Below are 22,804 nucleotides of genomic sequence, written 5' to 3'. Positions count from 1 at the left end.
CCAAAAGGTAGATCCCCATCTGTTGTACAAATCCCACAATGCTATGGCAGCTCGGGATCTGCCATTTGCCTATCCTTGCAGAGTTTGTGAGTAGTGTTTGTGCTCTTATGTAATCATGTTTTTGTATGGAGTATGTGTATGTTTGTGTGCATGTAGGGGGGTATTTCTATGTACTGCTGCCATTGGAATACAGTGGTGTACTTGTATGTAATGTTTGCTTTTAAATGCAGGTGTACTGTTATGTGCATTGTTGCTGTTTAAATGAAGGGGTATTTGTATATAATTTTGTAATTTTAATACAGGGGTGTGCTTGTAATGTTTGTGTTTGATTACAAATGTGTGCTTGCATGCAGGGCCAGATTAACAGCCAACTGGGACTGGTGCTGACAGTTATGATGGGCCTAATTAAAAAATTGTATCGACAGAAAACACTAAAACAGTCATACCTCCCAAATGTTATGTATCTGGTGGAGGTGGTGCTGGAGGGAAACTCACAGGATACGAAAAGCACCATACCCTATGCTATCCTATCGCTTTCATCTTTTATGTAAATCCATACCCACAAACAGCAGTGTCCAGTGAAGCAGGATGTCAGTGGGTGTCTAGTGACGCGAATCACGTCACCAGAACCGCCCAAAGGGGCGAACATGCCCAAAAAGGGGGAGTGTCTGCCCAAAGAATTATATGGTCAGCCTGACATGAATGCTGTCTGCCAATCAGGCTGGCCAACTAATGGCATACAATGCAGACAGCACCCAGAGCTTGGCATAAATGCTTCTAATGATGCACTCGCTCCTAGTATATAATTTGAGACAGAGAGAAGGTATATGAAGTAAGCGTAGAAGAAAGGGAACATGTCACAGTGTTAGACTGAAGTAACAAGAGTGTTTGCATATTGCGCAAAGTCGGCTTTACCTGAACTAATTTTATTGTCAGCCAGTCCACACAAATTTTATTCCCCTGCTTCCCTCTTAAGTTTCCATACTTAAGCAAGAGCATGTGAAGAGTAGTTAGAAAAACAACAACTTTTTAAATCAATGAGCCTATTTCATGGGCATGGGCCTGGAGCTGCAAGCCCTGCTTGCATGTAGTGTTGGCATTTGATTGCTGAAATGTATGTGCATATACACATACACTGCCACATAGATATTTGCACACACTCACACATACATATCTACACAGATATGCATTCACATTGACACACAGATACATACACTGACACATTGACACACAGACACTCTGATGCATGCACACATTCAGACACATATACACACTGTAGCGGATCCCTGGGTAACCTGACCGGTTACCTCCGCTAATTCCCATCCTTCAGCCATTCAGGAACCCTTACAACAAGCAGGCATCCACTTTCCCCCCAGTAACTGGACACCACACAGTTCTGAAGGTAAAAACACTGACAATCCTTTATTGGTACAAACAGCATTTAAGCACAGACCCCCACAGGGGGTCTCTATTCACTTCAACACAATCCTTTGTCCCAGACAGGAGAAGGGGGGTGGTTTACAGATAACCATCGCCGGTCTGGGAGATACCAACAGGACACAGTTCCATACATTAAAACATATTGCAAACAGTAAAGCACATGACATATATGGGGGAACACTTAGGGGCTCTGCGCCCCAGGAAGGGAATGGTGTACACACATTAAACATACATCCCTGGATAGCCACGGGTCCCAGCTAGGATCCCTGCAAATAGCATGGGCTATCGGATGTACAGAGCCTGATAAACCATCGTATACAGTTTGGGGCTCGAGGCTCTGTACATCTCCGAAATCAGTTCCACAGCGTCGCTTGGTTTGGTGCAGTAAATTCAAACTTTGCGCCCAAACCAAGCAACAGCCAATCAGCTGAAAGGCGCAAAACCAATTCAATCAGTGCTCAGTGAGGAGAGGGGTTTTGCAGCCCAATCACGAGAGAGGGCGCAAAACCCATGTGCACAAATCGGCGCTCGGGGTGGAGAGAGGTTTCGCCACCCAATTAGGACAAAGAATGCAAAACCCTGTTTGAATGAGACTCCTTCTCTGATTGGTCGCCTGTGCCCTGCAGCAACCAAGCAGCGCTCACTTGTGCTGACCCATCAGCAGAATGGTGCGAACCCAGTTTGAATGGGAGCTCCTTCTCCTATTGGTCGGCATGGATTTCCAGGCGGCCAGCGGGACCTCTGTGGCTGTGAAGCCAACTCAAAGCCCCAAGGATCTCTCTGGTGGCTACCTCCACTTAGGCAGCCCCGGGGAGAGCGCTCTCTGGGCAGCTATGAGCCTTGCCTCATAGCTCCTGGGTAGGGAGGACAGTGACTATAGCTCTGTAAGGAGCAGCTAGGGTGAGCCCCAACACTGGGACCTGAAACCGTGCTGGCACGCCAGTTCGGGATACGAATGCTTCCCCTGGTTGGTGTTCGGCTATACGAACTGGTGGCCACCCAGGGGAGCATTCGTTAATGATATCCCTTGTGGTTTCAGAATGTTCTAAAGGGTGTTCTAAATGGGAAATCAGGGTGGTCCCCGTTCGGGAGATGAACGTGCTCCGTTCGTATGAGCTCTCCCAAACAGGGAACAGGGAAAACACACAAAAAACTTACAGATACAAAGGGAAAACACAGAATACAAAGGTTAAACACAAGAATAAGCAGTAGGCATGGAACTTAGTGACGGCAGTCCGCCACACACACACTGACACACAGATACCCACATACACACATTTAAACACTCAGGCACACAGATACACACATATAAACACACTGATAGAAACATAGATATTTACACACACACACTGACACATACATAGATACGCACCCTGATGCATTGACACACGCAGATACACACTGATGCATACACACACACTCAGACACACACATATATAGACAGACTGGCATACACACACACACAGATATACACATATAAACACACTGACACAAACAATCTCACACACTGACAAATACATGCACAGATACGCACACGTCATAATTGTTGTATTTTCATCCACCTTCCTGTTAACATACCTTTTATATGCTTGAGGGTGGCTGAGTAATGCTGCTGGCTAAGGCTGATGGTAGTGTGGTGCTGACTGGAGCAAGCTCTCTCCTTGCTCTACCCCTCCTGTCTCCCACGCAGGCACTCTGTATGGAGTTAGGAGGAAGTGACAGTTTTTTTTGTTTGTATTTTTTAACCGTTTAAGTAGCAGGTTTTGACAGTGGGTGCCTCCTTTTAAGCAATCTTTATTAGACACGGTGTCATCTTATTGCTATTTTAGACAAAAAAATAAAAAATACCACTAATAGCAAAATGTGTAAGAGACAGGAACAATCTACATGCAGAGTCTTTATTGTATTGAGTGATAGAACCAACCCTCTCCATTATCAGCTATGAGTAATACAATACAATGACATGCTTCCAAGCGGGAACAATAAGAATTAATCGATAAAGTGGAATGAACTGCAGGATCCTTGGAGTAAGAGACATGTTTGTTCTGTTAGTGCTTGTTTGCTTAATTGATAATAATAATCGCTCTCACTGTAGTTCTCTCTGACGGGCTTTGCGTTCTGGTACTTGATTTCCATTAATACCGCTTTTTTCTATTCAATAATTAATTTTCTCCCTGACCACTGCACTCTGGTTATGTCAACATTTTATGAATGGTAGTTTGTAATCACAAAAACACTAACTCCACATAGGAAGGGCAGAAACACAGTAACACAATACACAATGGGGGAGACAAGCAGGGATGAAATTGTTATATGTTGGGGCAGTCACTTCAACATATCTATATGGGTATGTGTGACAACTGCAGAGAATCTGGTCTGTCTCTTTTTTTTCTCTCTGTCTCCTCTCTCCCTTTCTATTTAGTCCTCTCGCCCACTCTCATTTATTCTCACATCCCTTCTTTTTATATATATTTTCTTCTCTCCTTGTTTTACAGTGTCCTGCTTTATTATGACTCTCTCTTCCCTCAGTCTGTTTTTCCATCCCCTTTTTTCTCCCCTCTCTCTCTCCAGTCTCTATATACTTCTCCTCTTTTAAATGGCTCCTGTATTTTCTCCTCTCTCTCCTCCTTCTCTTTCTCTCTTTCCTCCTTCTCTTTCTCTCTTTCCTTCTCATTCAGTTCTCCACACTCTGATTCCATCTACATTTCCTCTATCTCTCCATACTCCCTTTTCTTTTCTCTCTCTATCTCCTCTCCTGCTCTCATCCCTACCATCTCTCTTCTTCTCTCCCTCTGTCTCTCTAACTTTAAACAGCTTCACTACTTTCTTTCCAACCTGATCATTCATATTACAAACCTCTATGACAATTTCATTCAACAATATGCACACAGCAATTCCAGTCCCTGGGAGAGAGTATGCCATTAAATACTTAGAGTCAAATAAAGTCAGAGCTTAGAAAAAATATTAATAAAAAAAAAAAAAAAAAAAAAGATAAATATTTATCTTAACCTTAAAGTACCAGTCTGAAACTGTACAGCTTTTGTTTATATATATATATATATATATATATATATATATATATATATATATATATATATATATATATATATATATATATATATATATATATATTTTTTTTTTTTATTTGATATTATTTTATGTTATATTTTATTTTAATGTATTGAGATGTACACTGAGTTTGAACAGTAGTTACAGTGAGTACTGGTCACATCTCGTACTTTACAATAAATCAATCAATCCAATACAGTGTTTATCCAATGGGAGATCGTCCTATACTCACACCTCCCTCCAGCAAACTATCATTCTCACCTTCCACGGCCCGTGCATTCACATGGGATGAGATGACGTCTGAATGGGAGCAGTGCTGCCAATCAAGACACGCCTGCTCGTGCTGTTCCTTTAAGATGAGCTTGTGAGATGAGCTCTGGCACAGAGTGCCTAGCCCTGCTGGGAAGAAGGAGCTCTGAAAAATAACAGGAGATCATCCTCACTCTAGCACAACCCTGCATTTGTTTCTCCGGGCTCATAGGGGGGTCAGAAAGTGGCTGCTAAGATCTACACAGCTCCAACAAGTTCCAGACTCAACTAAGAACCTGAACGGTCCATCTGAGTAGACTAGAATTAGAACACTCTACATATTATTCTATAGAACAACTTGACCGTTCAACCTGAGAAGAAATAGAACATTCTAAATATTATTCTATATAATAATCTGAACGTTCCATCTGAGAAGAAATGAAACATTCTATATATCATTCTATATAATAATCTGAACGTTCCATCTGAGAAGAAATACAACAATCTATATAATATTCTATATAATAATCTGAACGTTCCATCTGAGAAGAAATAGAACACTAGATATTATTCTATATAATAATCTGAACGTTCCATCTGAGAAGAAATAGAACACTAGATATTATTCTATAGAATAACCTGGGCGTTCCATCTGAGAACAATATAGAATTATCTGAACGTGCCATCTGAGAAGAAATAGAACATTCTATATATTATTCTATAGAATAACCTGGACATTCCATTTGAGAAGAAATAGAACAATATAGAATTATCTGAACGTTCCATCTGAGAAGTAATAGAAGACTCAGCCTGAGTTTATTTGACCTACCTGCTGCCTTTTGCAATTATCTGGAGAGTTCGTAGGACTTGCATGTCCTCTTCTTTGACCTGTCCTGTCCAGGTCACCTGATCTTTTTTTTTTGGTTTTGAAGGCTCATATATATTGAGTTGACTAAGTTGCTGTGTTAAGTAAACATGTATCTTCTTGTGCTGGGGATTGCGTGTCTGTGTGCCCTTGTCAATGGCAACACTGTAAAGAAGCAGGAGACCATTGGAGGGGAGCGCTTTGTATGCACTGCCCTGCCACCTGAAGCCAACCATGGCTGTCCCATGCCATCCTTCCCCGCTTCCCAAGAAGAGGAACTTCGCTCCACCATCCTCCACCTGAGAGAGACCATCTTACAGCAGAAAGATGCTATAGGGAACCAGAAGGAGACTATAAAGGAACTGACCTCCAAGCTGACCAGCTGTGAGAGCCTCTCCGAGGGCGCAGGGCAGGAGGGCAAGCATGGCTCCTGGAGAAAGGGCTATGGCAAGGACACCATGGGGGATTTACCCAGGGATCCCACCCAGATCATCGACCAGCTCAGCCGCACCATGCAGTCCCTGAAGGACAGGCTGGAGAATCTGGAGGTAACTTAGAATGCTGGCTGTGATCTGAAAGTTTAGTCTCCCCTCCTCTCTATAGCTATGTAACATAGTCTCCTCTCTAAATACACAGATCCTCAATGCTGCGAAACATGGGGGGCTGACTTTATGTCTAAATTCAATGCACGGTCACACCAAGCATTCTGGTCCATTCATAAAATGTGAAGGAGAGACTGACTGGTCTTTCAGTAATAGTGCTGTATTGATATTTCATGCTGTGAGTGTTTGTACAGCTTGATCATTTGATTGGAACACTGGGCAGGTCCACTGATTATGTAAAGGTTTAATGGGGAGCTGTCCCAGGTGCTGAAATGCTATGTAATGGACGGTAATAACTAATTAGCCTGCCTGTCACAGCTGACACCGGAGCCATTGGCTGTATCAGCATAATGGGATTATTATTATTATTATTATTATTGTATTATTTATATAGCGCCAGCAAATTCTGTAGCGCTGTACAATGGGGATTAGGAGTAGAGAGAAACGAAGGTGACAACGTTTCCTTCCCGTGGCTGTAATCATGATGCAGATAGCATGCCTGCCATGTGTGTTTGCTGATCTGTGAATTCTGTTCAGTTAGAAAGTTCCATAGCCTGGATAGATTGTATCACGATTATACTTAACCCTGTGATTGCCAGAGATGTGAACAGCACAGAGCAAAGCAATTTGAATGGCACAGAAATCTACTGTGTGAGGAGGGGGGGAGGTGGTGGTAGGGGGAAAGGGGGAGAAACATTCTATCCTAATGCATTGTAGCCTCTCCTAATGCTTCCTAGCTCCTTATAATAATTACTGAACTTACTATACATATCTGCATATCTATCTATCTATCTATCTATCTATCTATCTATCTATCTATCTTTCACAAGCCATACAAAGCAGATCTTTAGTTTGTTTTGTATGGAATATCCATGCTCCTTTATGTAGTGTGAATAGAATTTGACAATTTCAGTAGCCCCACATTAACACATATTTGCTTTGATATGTGTTTCCCTCATTTTCTGTATATTGAAAACAGAATGAAACATCTAGTTTAAGCACCCTATCTGCCACATGTCCCTCATTAACAGTGCTCAAAGATGACTACATTATTGGGGTGTTTTATCATGCAGGTTATTCTCAATTAGAAATGTTGTATTGCAGAGAGACTCAACAATTTTACAACCTTAAGTATCTGAGTTATTATATTAGGTTTTGAACTGTCCAACTGTGGTGCTTCGCTGCAATAGCAGGGCAAGCATTAGAAGACTAAGCGTTAGCATTAGCTGCATTTATTCATCTAATAATGTTTATATGGTTTTATAATATAATTGACAAAATGGAATCTCTCTCCGTCTTTATCTCTGTATGGAAATTAAATCATTTTTAATTACCTAAATCGTTTTAACAATCGAGCATTAATTATAAACATATAATTAGGAATCTATATATATATATATATATATATATATAAATTATAAATCTATATTTTAAATTAGGTCATGCTTTTAATGTAAAATATAATGTATATATTCAGGAAGTTCACAAACAGTGTGCATGAATAATGATGCATTTTCTGAGCTTTGTAAATGGGGCAGCTCTGAATATAACATTTAAAAAAACAAAAAAAAAAACAACATATTTTTTTTCTCATTATTTTAGTCAGGCTTGTTATGCTGTGTATTTATAGTGAGTTGCACATCCGTTTTTCTTTTTTTTATTTCCACCCAAATCCTTTTAGCATAATATCATCTCAACTATAGTCACAAATGTGAGACAATTTGTATATTTCAAAGATTGAGCCCATTTATTTCTACAATCGCATGTCAATGTAAAATTATTAGAGTGTTCAAAACAAGAATAAAATGCAAAAACTGTAACTGCACCATTTATTGGAACCTGTCAAAGAGATTTGGCCTAATGTAAAACGGAAAATTGTAGATATTAATGAATTCATTTAAGAGGTTAGTGGGTTAAACTATTATCTTTACTCTAGAAGATTCTAGAAACTATAATGTGCACATCATTTTTTTTTTATGTGAAGTGTTAACTTGCATTCTCTCTAGAGAGGCCAAGAACATACAATACAAAGCATAAAATGGAGACCCTTCACCCTTTTACCAGAAGCCTAATTGGTGTGTCTTTTTGTTAAAGCATCAACTGAGATCCAACGTGTCATATTCGGCTTTGCCTACTGATCTTCGAGAGATGCTTCAGAGGAAGCTGGGAGATCTCGAACACCAGCTTTTAAACAAAGTAACTGAGCTCGAAGAGGAGAAGTCATTGCTTCATAACGAGAGCGCCACTCACAGGCACAAGACTGAGTCTACACTCACGGCCCTTTTGGAAAGAGTCAACGAACTCGAAAAAGGTAACTGTGACTATGTTTGAGATGGTTTCATTCATAAGAACCAGGCAAATGCATTCATTGGTGGATACAAAAGTTCATAACACAGTGCAGCCACTTTCCTGTGTGAAATAATATATTTTAGCTAAAAAAAGAGGTGGTCACAAACAATACTACTTTAATTGGACCCGTAAACACAAGTGAGAATTCTAGAAATCAAATCTGATAGGATTTGCACTAAATATTTGAAATGGCATGCAAATGGGTTTGTATTTCTCTTTAATAGTATTGTTATAAACACATTCCTTTCCAACACCATGTATATTAAGGCTTATTATCATTTTGCACTTCAACACAAAACTACATTTTGCCCAAAAAGCCATTTACCATCCCTGTTGCTCCAACACTGGTCTTCATCCTGCAGAGAAATTATTTTTTCTCTCAACGCTCCATTCAGTTCAATCTCTGCAGAGTGATAGAAAATGGCCCTCCTCCCACACTAGAGATATGGTTGAAGATCAAATTTCATGGATGCAATCTAACAGCCAGGGAGGATTGAGGAGGCAGTGTTATGTATACCCTGTGTTCTCTACTGGGATTCTTTGCAGGCTGCAATAAGAGTTGCTTGGTATAGCTGAACCTATTGGATGTGCCCATTTTACCCACATACAGACAATGATTTTACTTTCCAGGGAAATTTTTAGGAAGTTCTATTTTTAAGAATGCTTATAAATACCCCAGAAAAGAGTAATTGTAAGTGGAGTTTTAGAAATACACGAAAGCTAGGTATTTTTTATTTATATTTTTACACTTTATTTTGCTCCTATGGTAACTTTTCCAGTCTGATTATCTGATTGCAAATAAGGTATAACATAAATTATTCTAAATTTCATCCCTTCAATTTTCAAATAAAGGGAAATGTAAATTAATGTGTTTGAATGGATATAATTTTAATTTTATTGGTGTTTCTGTACATTAACCTGCAGAATTATCCCAACAAAGCAACCAATTATGCATGGTTAGATGTATTTTTTTTTCTTGTAGCTCAATGGCAACTGGGTCATATGCCAAGCCACCAGGCACAAAGCACTTCATCTAAAGATACAGATTGTGTTGGAAAAAATGTTCTCCTTCACACCTCCTTCATTCCTATCTCTAAAGTATGGTAGTGAAAATCCTCTTTCTAAACCCTTTAGGGACCATACTTGTCTATCATTATATCTTTAGTTTGTTTATGATCATCTTTGTAACATATCCTATGATTGACAATACTGTATCTTGAGTGGTTTTGCTGTAGCTGTAGGCTTTTTTTGCATTGATATCTGAAGTAGACAGTTGTTCTGCTTTTGTGTCTTAAATTATTAACATCATCCCAACCCATGGGAAATATGCCATCCTCTAACCAGGACAGTCATACAAAAAATGTTTCCAATTCTACCAATATTGTAACATTTTAACGACAGCACCCATAACCTAGATGGCTTCACCCAATCATTAGTGGTATTTCAAGATACTTCATTCTTTATCAAGAGATGGTCATGCATCCAACATTGTAGTAAAGAATGTTGAGCTGGCCTTCTATTCATTTTAGACTTGCAATATAAAAATGTATATCATGTGAGAATGTCGAACTATGACATAAAAACTTGGCATGTCCCATTATATTACATATAGTGTTTTCACATTGCTTCCGGCAAACTTGTATCTAGATCATTGACCCATGAACCTAGCACATAACTATAAAATTGTATGTATATATATATATATATATATATATATATATATATATATATATATATATATTATTACATGTGATATATGAAAAATGGATCACAACATTTGCTGACAATAGCTAGGATGTGAATATAACTCAAAGCGATCATTTTTCCAAATGTTTTAATTTTAGATTTCAGTTCAACACAGTCTACTCATTAGTTTAACATCCCCCTAAAGATTGATTGTAAGTAATATAATTCCTAAAGGGTCTGCCGAGAAGGCAGCCAATCTCAACACAAGGAGGATATAAAACAAACAATGACAGGTGTCTCAATATTAAGTATAAACTCATCATTGTAACATATATAGTCGAAAATACTCTCTAGAAGGAAGTTGACTATGGGTATTGTTTAGAAAAATACATTGAAATCCAATTTTTGTTTTCTACAGAAGACATGACCAGGATTTTCACTCTTGTTTACTAAAAAGGGTTACATTTCTGAAAAATTCTGCATTCCTTCTAAGGATCTTCTTAACCCTCTCACAATTCATGATGCAAGTGTATTTGCTTAATCAACCTTTAATATATAGAAGTCACAAGTGATTCTACATATTTTAAATACTAGGAGCAAAAAGAGTATTTGGAATTGAAAGGAAACAAATTAATAAAAAATGTGTCATATTGTAGACATCCCACATTGAAAGTATGATTAAATCATCTGTGATAAAGTCAATAAGTGACTAGCTGTGTCAGGGGTGAGTCATTGATCATTGATATCTCTATACATATATGGATTTATACGGATGTAGCTAAATTTCTCTCTCTTTTCCAAATTTTGTTCCCCTTCCTTTATACATCTGGTGCCCAATTATTTTCAAAATAAAGGCATCATAGGAAACATAGCCCACAAAAATGTAAGGAAATGTTGTCACTAGTAATGACGATTAACCATAACAATGCAGATGATGATGGAACAGACTTCAAATTCACAACATCTTATATCAGCTTAATGATGCATGTGCATAATGCATATAGGAAATGGTTGCTGAGTGGGTAGGTGAATTTAGCTGAATTGGTGAAAAAATATAGGTTGTTGGGTACAAAGAGCCAGGTGACTGTTTAGGTTGGTAGGTGTAGGTAACCTGGTGTGTAGGCATATGTGAACAGGGTGGTGGATGATGGGTAAGATAGGGTAGGTATGTTTGGCTTTGGTTAGGCATGTGACTGCATGAGTGACTTTAACTGGGTTGGTAAGTATATGTTATTCAGTGGGTGGGATCAATGTGAGTAAGTGGGCTATTTGTGAAATGTTTGGCTGGGTGAATATGACTGGGTGACTGTGTGTAACATGTCATACGTATGTGACAGGATGCATGAGTGTAACTAAATGAAATCTGGTAAAAGGGACTGGTGACAGAGACTGGATGAGTCACGTTATAGCCATGGGCTCTGTTAGCAGACTACTATGGGTGGGTGATTGTAAAAAAAAAAACACATAAGTGGCAGACAGAGTAAATTTGTTTTCAAAGATGTGGTACCTGGGAGTACTGTACCCTGTGCACCCGCATTAGCTTACCGTTAAGCTGTGCTCCTTCACATATTTCTCATAATCAGGACAGTATTCTCCACATTATTTTTCCAGAATATTTTATTATTTGTTATGGCAAAAAGGATCATTACAATGTTCTTCACATTATGAGGAATTATTCATTCTGGTTTATAAAATTTGTATTTTGTAACTCCACTAGGACCAAAGTATTAAGTCAAGTGGATCATGGATATTAGTACCTTCCATTCACCTTATGAGTAAAAACAAATAAATCAAGCACTCTTAATTTAGCAAAAAAACAAAAAACAATTGAAGGACCTTTTTTGTTGATGCTTTATTTTTGTTATGTTCTGTTTTTTGCAAGAAGCAATAAATGAAAACTAAAACAAAACAACAGAACAGACTGCAACTGTACACAATCATAGTAATTGTGTTTTTTTTTTAAAAGTAATATAAAATAAATTTATATGGAATTGCCAATAGGGAGGCTTTGCTCAAGTAACACGATAGTAACATAATTAAGCTAGGTCCCAGCCTAGGTGCATACTATGAAACTTTTGGGGATCATATTTTGAAATATACATTTAAAGGCTGCACTTACCAAAAAAAACTAATTTTCTAAGCTGGCTATCAAGAGCTTTGCAAGTAATTTACTCTGAAAGAGTGGGACGGCTGGATGAAAATGTGTAAGTTTGGGGTATTTAGATTAATGTTTTCCACCTTAGTTGTGATTTCTGTAGTTTAATCTCTTATTCTAGGTATGCTACCAAAAATATAAAAAACATAATAAAAATAGTGAATTTGGGCGGAGCCAAGCTACCAAGCCGAGCAGACACGCTTTACATGAGCTCCTCAATATCGAAGTAAATATCGCCCTTTTTAGGATACAAATTCCATTATTACCCGCTTCAAGGGAACCTCCAGGCACCTTACCACAAAAATGGGTCGGAAAACCAAAAAACTGAGGCCAGACAAGCCTTGTCAGAGCCAGAATATCGGCGACCTCCTACGCCAGGCCGGCCGCGTGGTAGAGCCCAAGATGGCCGCCTTCCCTGAGAACTACTCGGACCTATCTGACGACTTCTACCAGGAGGATGAAGACGAAGTACTACAAGCGGCAAAACCCGCTAAACCGACCCCTAAGGGGCCCGACACCTCGCCGGTCACTACAGAGGTCCTCACGACACTCTTGACGACCCTCCAGAACACTATACTGGCGGACACGACAAAGATCCGCGAAGACATACGAGGCTTGTCGGGTAGGCTGGGCAACTTGGAGGGCACCACCAGGGAACATGCCACGCAACTCACCTCACTACAAGGTGAAATTGCCCGCTTACAGCAACAGCATAAAATCTATGACCAGCGCTTTGCTGTAATGGAAGATACGAGGCGCAGACTGAACGTGAAAATAAGGGGCATCCCGGAGGACATACCCGCCGAGGAGGTGTCTCACTTCTTGCGGCGACTATTCACGGGACTCCTGCCCCCAAGTCAAGGAAAGGCGGTGGGCCTGGAAGACTCCTTCCGCATCCCCAAGTCACCCAAAGCCCCAAAGGAAACCCCCAGGGACCTGGTGGTTCGCTTAATGAACGGAAAAGACAGGGCCGCGATACTGACCGCAGCCAGAGATCGCACGCCATATGAATTTGAAGGTACGCACCTCACTTTCTATTCGGATCTGTCCGGCTATACCCTGGCATGGAGACGAACGCTGGCACCTCTTACCGCCCTGCTTAGGCAACACAAGATACAGTACCGCTGGCGGATGGCGCACAAGCTCCAAATCCTTAAAGACAACAGAACACGAGACATTCATGATATCCACGAAGCAGCCGGGCTACTAGCTGAACTTGGCTTACCCCAGGACTCACTAGCTGCCATCGGACAGGACGCGGCAGGGCGAACCTCCCACGGCTGGAACCCGGCGACCGCAAAACCATTCATACCCCGGGGACAGCGGCTGGCACCCAGCGTGGCGAATACCACCTGAACTTCACCCGAACACTCCGGGCAGAAAGATGATCACACCGCAACGTGGAACCTAAACCCATACGGACACCCATAAGAGCAAAAACAAGGAGTATACTAACTAATTACAGATAAAAAATCTATATATTAGAAGGGGTCCTAGGTGAACCTCACTGATCACCCAAATAGTGAGACAAAAAACAACAAAGTGGAACCCACATCTAATGAGCATACAATATATGTATACAACCTGGGAATTAGACCAGAGTGAAATATTCTATATACAATGATGGTAGAATCTAGAAAAACATAAATAGAGAATCATAGCATAACACTGTTATGTGTAATGAGTGAATACGTGTAATGAGTGAATATGGACTCAAGTTGTTCTTAATTTTTATTTTATATTTTATTGTATTTTGATCTCCCTTGGTCGTGTTACTCCTCTTTGGAATCGTGCTGTTTGTTCCATGCTGCTCTGGAGTTCCACAGAGAGTGGAGATATGCTCAGAATTGCCTTCTGTTTGTAAGTGTATCCAATAAATCCTTTTTATAATTTTTATTACATACTTCACCATGTATGGTTTTCTTTTATCCACTTCTTAAAGATACATACCTCCTTCAAAATGATAAAAATCTATTTATATTTATGTTTTTCTAGATTCTACCATCATTGTATATAGAATATTTCACTCTGGTCTAATTCCCAGGTTGTATACATATATTGTATGCTCATTAGATGTGGGTTCCACTTTGTTGTTTTTTGGACACCCATAAGAGGACTGTAACCTACTAACCTCTGCTCTTAGACGCAGTTGCCTAGAAACCACAGTTATAGTTTTTTTTATAGTTTTTCATTTTTTAGTTTTTCAAGCCGTTAGACACCTTCAATTTTACCTTAACAGGTATAATGTGGCATACCGCCTAGGCGCTTGTCGCCTGAGTGGACCTTAGACTACCCTTCCTGATCTGGCGCCCACCTAAATGGCAAATGCAATATATAGTAATGCAATATTTTATGTTTTTTATTGTTCGATTTGGTATTTATCACTTTTATGCACTCCTAGACCGATGGTAATGGTAACTTTCCCTCATAACGTTATTCTTTGCTAACACTAATGCAATCTTCTATGTTTTTTATTGTTCGATTTGGTATTTATCACTTTTATGCACTCCTAGGCCGATAGTAATGGTAACTTTTCCTCATAACGTTATTTCTTTGCTAAATCTTAATTCCAGAGATGTATCACCTAGTTAACCATTGGTCTAGCAGCACAATGTTATGCGCAGTGATTTTGATTGGTTTACCGAACCTACTTCACTCGACTACCCAACCTGCAATGAGAACTATCCTTAGTTGATATAGCGGACAGTTGTATTTGCATAACCTGGTGTGCTCTTATATGATGAATGGGTGTACAGCGAGAGTATCTAACCTACTGTTTTGTTATTGCTCGGCGGATAATTCGCCTTAGACGAGTCCAAACGAATCCTACGACTGCCTAGCTTAACCTGCCTGAGCTACTATACTAATGTTATAAAGCTGAATGTTCCGATTCAGGTACTCCCCTTATCACTCCCACTAGGAGAGTAAAACAGGACAGGCATTTGTCTCTAGCCCTCCGTATCAAGCCGTTTATATTTAGCCGTTTTGTATTTAGCCGTTCGTAGCGGTAACATTGTTTAGTGTGAACTGCCTGTTTGCATATGTTTTTCTTTTTTTTTTTTTTTTTTTTTTTTTGGCTATGTTGGTTGCAGGACGATACATTGCCGTCATTGCCATCCACCTCTACCTTATGGCCCGACCAAACTACTGAGCCTTGTACCCAACATCGTTAACACGTTATAAGACGTTCATGTTCGTAATAATGTACATAGCCTCACCCTAGCAACGAACCTGCTCATACTCAATGTTATCCATATACGTTACTTTTTCTTTGTTATACCTAAAAAGCCTTCACAGGCATGACTCCTTAACGTCTCACCATTACCTACCCTATATACTACCTATTGTTCAGCATACTTCATGGATAAGATAGAACTGTTAAAACCTAAATTTTAAAAATGTGCATGTACTGCTGCCACTGTTTTCCGTGTACTCTAAATGTGCGCTGTTGTGGCGCTTGACCTAACAATGTACCTACCTGCACAACAAAAATAAAGAATAAAAAAAAAAAAAAATAGTGAATTTGATAGTCAGGTGGACTTATCTCTGATCTGTGGTACTTTGTCAGCCTGGCAGCACGGTAATGTTAGGCTATGAACTCTTATTTGTAAGTGCTGATGGTCACATCAAGGAGGAAGATACATTCTTTGGCATGGTTGCCATCTTGGTTCTGGGGCTCTTCTGCATTTGCTGCATATATTTGCTTGTGTCTCAAGTATTCCACATCTCTGAGGCCTTGACATCATTGGGCTGCTTTCTCATGCTTTTCCATGTGGTTTAAATTAAGTTCTAGTGTTTTTAGCACTGACTAATAGGCTGTAAATTTGCATATAGCTTTAGAGCTTTTGAAATGTGCATTTGCTTGAGTAGAGTGCTAGTTCCACGCCTTGTGTCTTTCTTATTTATCAGTATTTGCTCTATACAGTCTTGCAGTCCATAAAGGACATTTTGTAATGGGATCATCTTAGTCCTGTGGTTTCCAACTCGGTCCACAAGGCACACCACATCAGTATCACCATTGGAATAGGGAAATGCCTAAATCCTGGATTGATGGTTGGGCAAAGGTGTATAAAGTTGGGTAAATGTTGTACAAAGGTATTGTATTTAGGTCATGAGGCAACTGGGGGAAGTTCTTTATCTATGTCAACCCTCAACCACCAAATCATAATGACTTGCCTCTGACAAATTGCAGGCTCTCGCCTATGATTGCAGGCTACTCCTTTCACTGTGAACCCTTCCCTCCTCCCCCTATGATTCTTCATAGACAATGTACTTCTCGGTAAACAGTTGGTTTCTGGACGCTAGATGGCAGGGATATGATGTTTCTTCATGTCCTCACCCACTTCACACAGAGCATTCTATTTTAGAAGTGCTTCACAAGATACTGAGAAGGCGGTGGAGACAGAAGACTGAGAACAGAGATTCATTACTAAACGTGATTCTACACAGCTAGCTCTAGAACCATCCTCTTGGTCGGAACCAGAGACAAAATAAATTAGTCATAGGGTGTTTGTGCGATATCTCTGATCTCCCCAGCTGTCCCTCTGCACCTGACAAGTGTTACTTATCACTCGAGGACTTAGGCAACTGCCTAATTGGCCTAACACTGGGGCTGCTCCCTGTCCCAACAGATTGGCACCCAGGGACAACTGCTTCCTCTGCCTCCATCTTGCTACACCGTGAGCCTGGTAGCCACTGTTTTAGAGAGCAGATGCTATGATGGCATTCTTATTGGTTTGGATTTTGAAACCTAAAGTGGTTAATGCACATTAAGAAGAGTTGGAAATATATCTACAATGAGGAATAGTAACTTTATGACCAAATGTATATAATAATGATGTAACACTGACTCGTGGATGTACATCACATTACATTACTATCGTGTCATTCTTTTTAGTTAAATATGGGTCAGTCAAATGTCTTAAAATTAAAAATACTACAAGAGATTTGCTGGACTGTGCACAAATGGTCCAGAATATGTGCATTTTTCTACTTACCTACATGTAGCCAATTGAAATGCGAATGATAAAGTTTAGCCAAAAATAGTTGAAAAATTCTCCAACTCAGCTGTGATCATAACTTATTTTATACTAAATTCTGCCTTTTGGATTTCAATTCAGTACATTCTGGAGCTTGGCAATAATGATTTATCATTCTCTAGATATATTTGCGAATCATTACACTGGAGTGCCATTTTTTTTAAATGAGTTAGCTACGGAAGCCACCATTAAAGGCTATGGCCATTTTTGTAGATCAAGCATTTGAAATTTTTTTTTTCTAACAGAATGGAATAATTTCTTATTCTGATTTAAACGGCCCAAATTCTAAAACAAACTAAAATAAATTAGTTTTAGTGTCCCCCGCCCCCAAAGACTGCTATTGTCTAAGTCTGTTCTAAACACTCACAACAGTGTTTAGAACAGAAGTTATTTTCTTTTTTTTACCTTTTCTGACATAGATCCCAAATTATTTACCTAGCTATAGCTTTTTGAGCTAACCTTCAATTGTAAAATGAGCTAATTACTAGCTCCAAAGAGTGTAAGTGATTTTCATTTTATTTATCTTACCAATTATCTGAAAATACTACACCATATTTTGTGTTTGTCCTCTCTCTTACATATTTCATTTTCCTGATTGGATTTTGAGGATATTTTTAAGGCGCTGTTTCCCTCTATACCTTTTCCACCTTTTAATTAACTGTCTGATAATTATAGATACCCCCAATGATGTAATGTTAGTGGCCCTTGAGAATACAAGTCAGTTTTAAATTGACATATGTGATCTTTTATGGAATATATGACACCTTCGTGTTCACAAAATCTCAGGAGGGACTAGGGTCAAAGGTAGCTGCTTGCTCATTATGAGTCAGCACTGTTTGTGTGCGTGCTTGAGAGTGTTTTTACTTTTGCGTGCACGTGAAAAACCGTGTTTGTGTATGTGTGCGTGTGCCCATGTTATTATGTGTGTTCTTGGGTGTGTACATGAAAGGAAGTGTATCATGTGTGTGCCCATTATATATGTTTGTGCTTGTGTGTGTGCATTCATGTGTGTGTGTGTGAAGGGAAACATTTTTCTTGCTGAAGTGTGACTCGGTGGTATACTGGTGTGACTCAGTGGTACAAGCATAAATAAGGGTCATTTAGATTTTGTTTGTTTGAACTACAGTAAATAACACAATACAAAATGGAGGTTGTTACAAGAATTTCTAGAACCACAAAATGGTGTTTAGTTTAGCTTACTGAGCTTCTACACTGACAGTTACTTCTTCAGTCTGCAAAGGCAAAAAGAGTGAAGTACATTTCTTAATTTAATCAAAAATATTGCATTGGCATACTACATTGTAGTATTTTTTTAAAATGCATTGCTATCACTTTCTCTCCCAAGAAGAAGAACAGGACACTAAAATATAATGGAATATAATATTCTCTCAGAACTCTGCTTGTTAGTCTATAATGTTCATTGGAGAGACTTAGGACATAATCATATCTAGATTTTTTGCAGCACACAGAAGAAGGAATACTGTAAGCACTATAACCATTTCATCTCATTGGAATGGATATAATGTCTGGAGTCCCCTGGCAGTGTCCCTCCATTCCTTGTTATACCAATTTAAAGCAGTTTAACACTAGGTGAGGATCCTTGGCCAACCACAGCCCCGCCCCCACTGGAGGTCTGGCTAAGGCAGACATTACATGCTTCCTTCTCACCATACCGATTCATACCAGCAATGGGAGCTGTGACAGATTGAATGAGGTGGTTGACACTCTCAGCTAATCACAGCCATCCACTGCTGCTCAGGCTAATGCTTCCTTATTAGCCCAATCAGCAGAGAGAGAATGGGCTGCTGGGGACTCTTATTTAGCATTAAAACATAAAATAATGTTTAACACTGGATGGAAGGACAGTGCCACGGGACTCCATACACTATGAGCCTGTAGTGTCTCTTTAAGTAAGTTATCCTATATCGGCAATGGTTATATAATGTTTTTTTCATAGCTCTTACCTAATATTTTTTAAATCTCATTAAGGGAATCTGATTCCTACAACAGTGTTCTTCCAATTTCCATATGTGCTCGGCTGCTATAAATATTATCTTGTTTGAAAACGTGAAGGGCATTATTCACTAAACTGATTTATAATCAGTTAACGAGTGACTTGCAAAATATTTAGGAAATGCATGAATTGGCTTATTTACTAAATATTGAATCTAATGAATTGAGAGCAAGATAGCACAGTTCAGATCAAAATATGTGATTAGTGGGTAATACAGCCAGACAAGTTTAGTCTATTTTGATCTAAATGCCGTCAATTCATGTCAAGCTCACAATTTAGTGAATGTCCCCTTTTAATTGTTCTCAGTTATTACAGTTTTTGTTGATATAGATTAAGTTGATAAACTAAGAAACATAAAACTGACTGCTTTTAATTGGTTAATAATATTAATGTATAGCTCGTAGTGGTAAGATAAATACATAATATTTTGTGTTTTTTCCCCATATTGTTCCTCTAGGTAGCAGCGCTTTTAAAGCACCAGATGAATTTAAGGTGTCCCTCCCTCTACGTACCAACTACCTGTATGGTCGGATCAGGAAGAGTCTGCCTGAGCTCTATGCATTCACTATCTGCATGTGGCTGAAGTCCAGCGCCTCACCTGGAATTGGGACACCTTTCTCTTACGCTGTATCGGGTCAAGCCAATGAGATTGTGCTGATTGAATGGGGGAATCATCCAATTGAACTGCTAATAAATGATAAGGTATGAGCAATCTACTGTTAAATAAATACTATATACCAATATAAAGAGAGATGTTAACTTGGGGGATGTTACCTTGGTTTAACTTGTTTGTTTTTAACTCTACTATAGTTGCTGAGTTCTGCTACGTCAACATTTTCAACACAATCAAGTTTGCCATTAAAGGAACACTCCACTGCCCAAAAATAAATACATCACTATTTAGTAGATATACCCCAAATTAAAAAATTAGTGTATTTAATGATGCATCTTTTCATTGGGGATATATGTAACAGCTTGCAAAGGCTACAGATCTCTTGCCTGCAGCCTTTTTAGGCTCTCCCCTTCTAACCCCGCGCAGGCTTTCTGCTGCTGTCCAATCACAGTTGTTCCAATGCAGCTCAATGAGAAGTCTTTGTAAGGCAAGTGTTCTGGGCAATTGCTGCCTCTTAAGTTTAGCTCCACAGAGATAACCAAATCAGGAAGTACCTATCACATTCTTCACTAGAATTCACAAGTTAGTGAATAAACTCTATATTGTTGTCTTGTGCTTTAGATTATCATTATAATTTATGGTACAACACAAAATATCAACTGTATGGTAGTTGGTACACCTAATTTTTACTCAGAATGACATTATGGGTAGTGTGTTGGATTTTTATATAGTGGCACTATTGTATATGGTCAATTTCTTTTCTTTTTTTTTTTTTATTCTTTATTTTGGATGTGCAAGTTATTACAAACAAATGTCCAGTGCCACAACTATTGCTGCACGCAATTCAGGTATTGACAGATTATAACATTTGTTTGGCATGTGTAACATTTGCACAGGTTTTAAAAAATAAAATAAAATGCAATAAAAGAGAAGATTTTAGATTCATAAGGCATGGCTTTGAGCAAGAAACATGTAACTAAAAGAATCACGGTGAAACATGCTATAAAAATAAAGAGAAAGAAAGATAGAAAACCTTCTCAATCTCCTTCGTAGCTTCCATCTTGGCACCGGATCAGGATTGCACCTCTGGACAGGCTGCAAACGGTTAGGACAGCATGCTTGTGGTGTCTGGGTTGGCTTATTGTAGTCCAAAATGTTGCCCAAAGGTGATCTACTGCCTGTGAGAGGCTTGTAGCACAGCATATCTACGTTTCGCGGGCTGAGGAAGGCTCAAGTCTCTGAGCACTGTCCATCTTGGATATTAGGCCTCAGGTTGTCAGCTTCTCTGGAGCCGAGTAACACCTTGCAGAGCACTGTGTTGTTTACCAGGGGGAACCAGGATATCCCTCACCGGTCCAGAGGGGTAGGAAACAGGGCACATAAACAGTTCAGGCTGGAGGATCGGCCGCCTCCCCACTCCCAAGTGCTCCTGCAGGCCACCGAGGCAGTCAACCTGGCAATGTGTTCCCCAAAGTATATATCTGGGTTTCAGGCGTGGATTTCTCGTGGTGCCGGTTAAAAATTTGCAAAATCGGGGAGCACCAGTTATGTGCGTGTGCCCCAGTCAGCAGCTTGGCCCCGGCCCCCGTTGTCAATGTATTTTAAGACTGGAAATTGGTAGTAATGTAAAAATGTTGCATTATTAAGAATTGTGGTATTAAGTATCAACTAAAAGCTTACACTGGAAGTAAAAATGTTTTAAAGTATTCTATAAATTACTGCTGCATATCTGTTCAGAGGTCAACTGTGTTTTATTGTCCTTGTATGTACATAGTACAATTACGATAAAGTTTAATCTGAATCTGAATTTGAAAAATATTTTTTTTGTTTAGTTTACTTCATGCTATATTTTTTTTTAATCATCTTTAATCGTCCTTAAATGTATTTACTGTACAATTAATTATTCATCACTAGAAAGAGGCTCTTGGATGCGGATTATTGGTATCTATAAAATATAATTTAATATAAGTCTTAACTTCTCAATTTCCTAATACATGAAAACACGAAGGCTTATTCACTAAACATTGAAATAAGAGGGCATGAAAATAGGATGTGCTAAAAGATTGGGAGATTATTTAATTTTTTTTTACCAAATCAGCTGCCTTAGTCTGAATTTAGTATTTTGATTTTCCGTTGATTGCAATTCACTAACTAGTGGAAAAAATTTAATTATTTTTTTCATTGTGGCACTTAGCGTGCTGGTACCTCACATTAAGGGGAGTGCTGAAGGTTGATTTTCTTCTCATTGAGAATGATGCACTGCTCAAATATAGTTAAAATATAACTATGTACAGAAGACAGTAGAATTCACTGGTGCATCCATGTGCATAGTAAGAATAATTAACTGTACACTGTGGTTACAACATTGTGTTTCTCCACTAGCTAATAGACCTGTAAGGAGATATTCCCATGATGCATTCTAATACTGTTGCTAGGAGACCTGCTGTACCATTCGGTTAGTTGGAATGTTCACAGCTTGTTAGAAATACATAAAGGTTTTACAATCTGCTACAAATTCATGCATTTTCATCCTTCCCAGCATTACCACTCAGTGTATTAGAAAGCTACAGTTCAATAAGAGCCCGTGTTATGATTTAGTAAAGGAATTGGAAAATACAGTCACTAGTTGAGCCAAAAAATATCATCAACATTGGAACAAAACAACAGGTGGTCAGTTGAGTTTTTCCATTTATATCACCCAATTAACGTGCTACCCAAACAAT

General features: G+C 39.1%; 1 protein-coding gene across 1 annotated transcript in view; it reads left to right on the top strand.

Annotated features, from left to right (window-relative positions):
* Positions 1-4,815: 4,815 nt before the first annotated feature.
* The window catches only part of NPTX2 (neuronal pentraxin 2), a 34,422-nt gene continuing 16,433 nt past the window's right edge, over positions 4,816-22,804 (top strand). The window contains exons 1-3 of the mRNA XM_063428881.1: positions 4,816-6,171; positions 8,320-8,536; positions 19,926-20,170. Of these exons, the coding sequence (XP_063284951.1) occupies positions 5,734-6,171; positions 8,320-8,536; positions 19,926-20,170 (900 nt within the window). The 5' untranslated portion in view covers positions 4,816-5,733. The remainder of the gene's footprint in view (positions 6,172-8,319; positions 8,537-19,925; positions 20,171-22,804) is intronic.

The sequence above is a fragment of the Pelobates fuscus genome, chromosome 8 (assembly GCF_036172605.1).
Source record: "Pelobates fuscus isolate aPelFus1 chromosome 8, aPelFus1.pri, whole genome shotgun sequence".
Classification (NCBI taxonomy): Eukaryota; Metazoa; Chordata; class Amphibia; order Anura; family Pelobatidae; genus Pelobates; species Pelobates fuscus.
The sequence above is the reverse complement of the archived record's forward strand: the minus strand, read 5'-3'. Positions and strand labels throughout refer to the sequence as shown.